Source organism: Populus trichocarpa, chromosome 4, assembly GCF_000002775.5.
Source record: "Populus trichocarpa isolate Nisqually-1 chromosome 4, P.trichocarpa_v4.1, whole genome shotgun sequence".
NCBI classification, from domain to species: Eukaryota; Viridiplantae; Streptophyta; class Magnoliopsida; order Malpighiales; family Salicaceae; genus Populus; species Populus trichocarpa.
In genome coordinates, this window is record NC_037288.2 from 15,258,990 (window position 1) to 15,262,312 (window position 3,323).

A 3,323-nucleotide genomic window follows, 5' to 3' on the forward strand; every position below is an offset into this window, starting at 1 on the left:
GATTGATTCAATAAGTTCTTGCCAATAACCACAACCACTGAATAAAAACATTAAACTAAAAGTCCACACAAAGTGAGCGCCTAGAAAGAAAAGGCTATATGCAGATAATGAAGAACCAAAAAATTGAATTACCTGGGATGCTTGTGCCCATAAAAAATCACGGAGCCATCCATTAATAGTAACAGAACTCTGCGTAAAATGTCATCTCGTGATATGAGTTACTATTCCTTGATCATTTATACTACCCCAAACATCTGATTGCATTTTCCAATTGAAATGGAATATTACTACCGAAATTGCATTGTACATCCAAAAGAATTTTTTTTTTCCATTTGTTCAGTTTTTATTCTAATGAAAAAAAATCTAATTCTTCTTTTATCCTTCAATTTTTACTTTCAAAAAAATAATAAAAGGATGAAAATTTTTAAAACAATATTTTTATTCAAGAAAATTGAAAAGTGAGTGTTCGGTTTGGTTTTCTGTCTTGGTTCTGTTTCTTTGTTGGGTTCGGATTTGCGCACCCTTCCTTACCAATGGGTGGATGGACTTGCAAAAAATGACTACTATTACTATATGACCTGCAAAGAACGAGGATATTGCCTGCGTATGCCAGAGAGTCAAAACGACAGACCCCAATTAGTTATTCAGCCCGCCAAGTTTTCATCTCCAACACGACCGCACGGAAAATGTCATTGAGAACAAAAATCAAACACCATCAGTGCCACAACCACCATCCCATCAACCCCAGTCCTTATCCCTATTTCCCTCGCTCTCTCTTTCATTAAATCCATATACCAAAGCAATGTCATTGAGACAAAACTTCAAACAGCTTCCCTTCATTAAATCCCACTCTTTGTTTCGCCCTTTCTCTTCCTCCTCCTCTCACCAAGACCCATATTCTGTCCTCAAAGAAGACCCAGTAGATATCTGCACTTCTATCTGGGTCAAATCCTTCTCTTCACCATCAAACTTTACTTTCTCTAACCTCACTGGTTTCCTCTCCAAGCTCGACCTCTGGGCCCTCGCTTACCAACGTTCCTGCGCTCACGTCACCGGCAAGTTCCCTCCTCGAAACGCACTTCCCTCCCATGCTCTCCATTCCCTTTTCTCACTTCAAACTGCTGTCGTTCACAACCGCTTCAAATGGAACGACAAGGCCCACCAGATCCTTCGCAGCCCCAATGATAAGCCTTCTACCAAACTGGTTTCCAAGAGAAAGCTCAGTGCAATGATGGAATCTGATGATCCGTGCTTCCAAGACCGGGTTGTTCAGGAGATGCTTCTGATGGTGCTTGAACCTATTTTTGAAGCACGGTTTTCGAGGAAGTCTCATGCGTTTAGGCCCGGGAGGAATGCACACACGGTAATTAGGACTATAAGGAGTAATTTTGCTGGGTATTTATGGTTTTTGAGGGGTGATTTGAGTGAGATACTAGATGACATTGACGCTGATGTTGTAATGGGATGTGTTGAAAAAGTTGTTAGAGATAAGAAAGTGTTGAATTTGATAAAAAAGGCGCTTAAATCGCCAGTTAGGATTCGAGAAATGGGCAATTATGGTGAAGAGTCGAGGAAAAAGAAAAAGAGGAAATCTACGAAGAAGAAGATTTTGAATGAGAATGAGCCAAAACCTGACCCTTATTGGTTGAGAACTTTCTTTGATTTTGCTCCTGAGGAGGCGGCAAAGATACCCACTTATGGTTATTGTGGGATTTTGAGTCCGTTGCTTGCTAATGTGTGTCTTAATGAATTGGATCAAATGATGGAGGAGAAGATTGTTGACTTCTTCAGGCCAAATAAGCTTGATTCTATATGGAAACATTCGATTGATGATAGGTGTCATAACCCTTCTTGGCCAGAGTTTGTTCCATCTAGTGGAAAAGAGAAGACTAGGAAAATGGAATACATTCGATATGGGGGTCATTTCTTGATAGGCGTTCGAGGGCCTAGAGAAGATGCAGTGCAAATTCGTAAGGAAATTATTGAGTTCTGCGAGAGGAAGTTTGGTATCAGGCTGGATAATTCAAAAATTGATATTGAGCACATTACTAGGGGAATTCAATTCTTGGATCATATAATTTGTCGCAGAGTGATATATCCTACGCTTCGTTATACAGGGAGTGGAGGCAAAATCGTGAGTGAAAAGGGTGTGGGGACTCTGCTTTCAGTTACTGCTTGTTTGCAGCAATGTATTCGCCAATTTAGGAGGCTTAAGTTTGTCAAGGGTGATAAGGATCCTGAGCCATTGCCTTGTACTCCAATGCTTTACTCAGGTCAAGCCCATACTAATGCACAAATGAATAAGTTTCTCGAGACTATGGCAGATTGGTATAGATACGCTGATAATCGAAAAAAAGTTGTTGGGTTTTGTGCCTATGTGATTCGTAGCTCGTTGGCTAAACTTTATGCTGCTAGGTATAGACTAAAATCACGTGCAAAGGTTTACAAGATTGCTTTACGTGATCTTAGTCGGCCATTGAGAGAGAATAGTAACAATTCTGCTCCTGAATACTCTGATCTTTTGAGAATGGGACTTGTTGATGCAATTGAAGGTGTTCAGTTCTCCCATATGTCTTTGATTCCAACTTGTGATTATACTCCATTTCCAAGGAATTGGATTCCAGATCATGAGCAGGTTTTGCATGAGTATATCAGATTACAAGACCCCAAATTCTTTTGTGAATTGCATAGATCAATAAAGCGTCAAGGTTTGAGTCTGCCTCAAGATGAGATATCTGAAATTGTGTGGGATTACAAGACTCTTGGAGTTCGAAGGTATCAATCTAGTGGTGAAAATGAGCTAAACAATGGACTGCAGAAAGTGTGAGATGTCATGAATTATTGTGTGATGTTGGTGAATTAATTTAAGTGATGAAATTAAACTCCTTGGAGGATTGACTCTTGTAATGGCCTAAGAGTTTTCCCTGGGCACTGTCAATTCTCCATTAAAACATGTGCAGAAGCCAACAAAATTTTATCTTGGATAGTCTGGCCTACCTTGATGAAATTTTCATCACGTTATCTTCAATGATTACCTTGGGAGAGGTAAATTTTCGTATTTTTTTTATATGAATAGGTACATGACTTCTTTTTTTTTCAATTAAATCTTTCTATGGTTTAATTAAATGAATTTAATTTTGAAATTATGATACAACTATAAAATAAAATAAAAAACCAAAATTGAATCATAAAACATAGAGAAAAGTATGTCTAATTTTAAATTCTCACTTATTTTATTTTGGTTAAAAAATTTATTTTATTTATTTTTTTAATTTCTAGTTTTGAAAATGGAGAGATAAAGTTGCTTGAAAATAGTGAGGATA

General features: G+C 38.0%; 1 protein-coding gene across 1 annotated transcript; it reads left to right on the top strand.

The window, feature by feature from the left end:
- The first annotated feature begins 542 nt into the window (after positions 1-542).
- Positions 543-3,073, top strand: LOC112327186 (nuclear intron maturase 1, mitochondrial). The gene has a single exon (XM_024598903.2). It carries the CDS (start codon positions 803-805, stop codon positions 2,825-2,827), a length of 2,025 nt encoding a protein of 674 aa, XP_024454671.2. The 5' UTR covers positions 543-802; the 3' UTR covers positions 2,828-3,073.
- Positions 3,074-3,323: the final 250 nt, after the last annotated feature.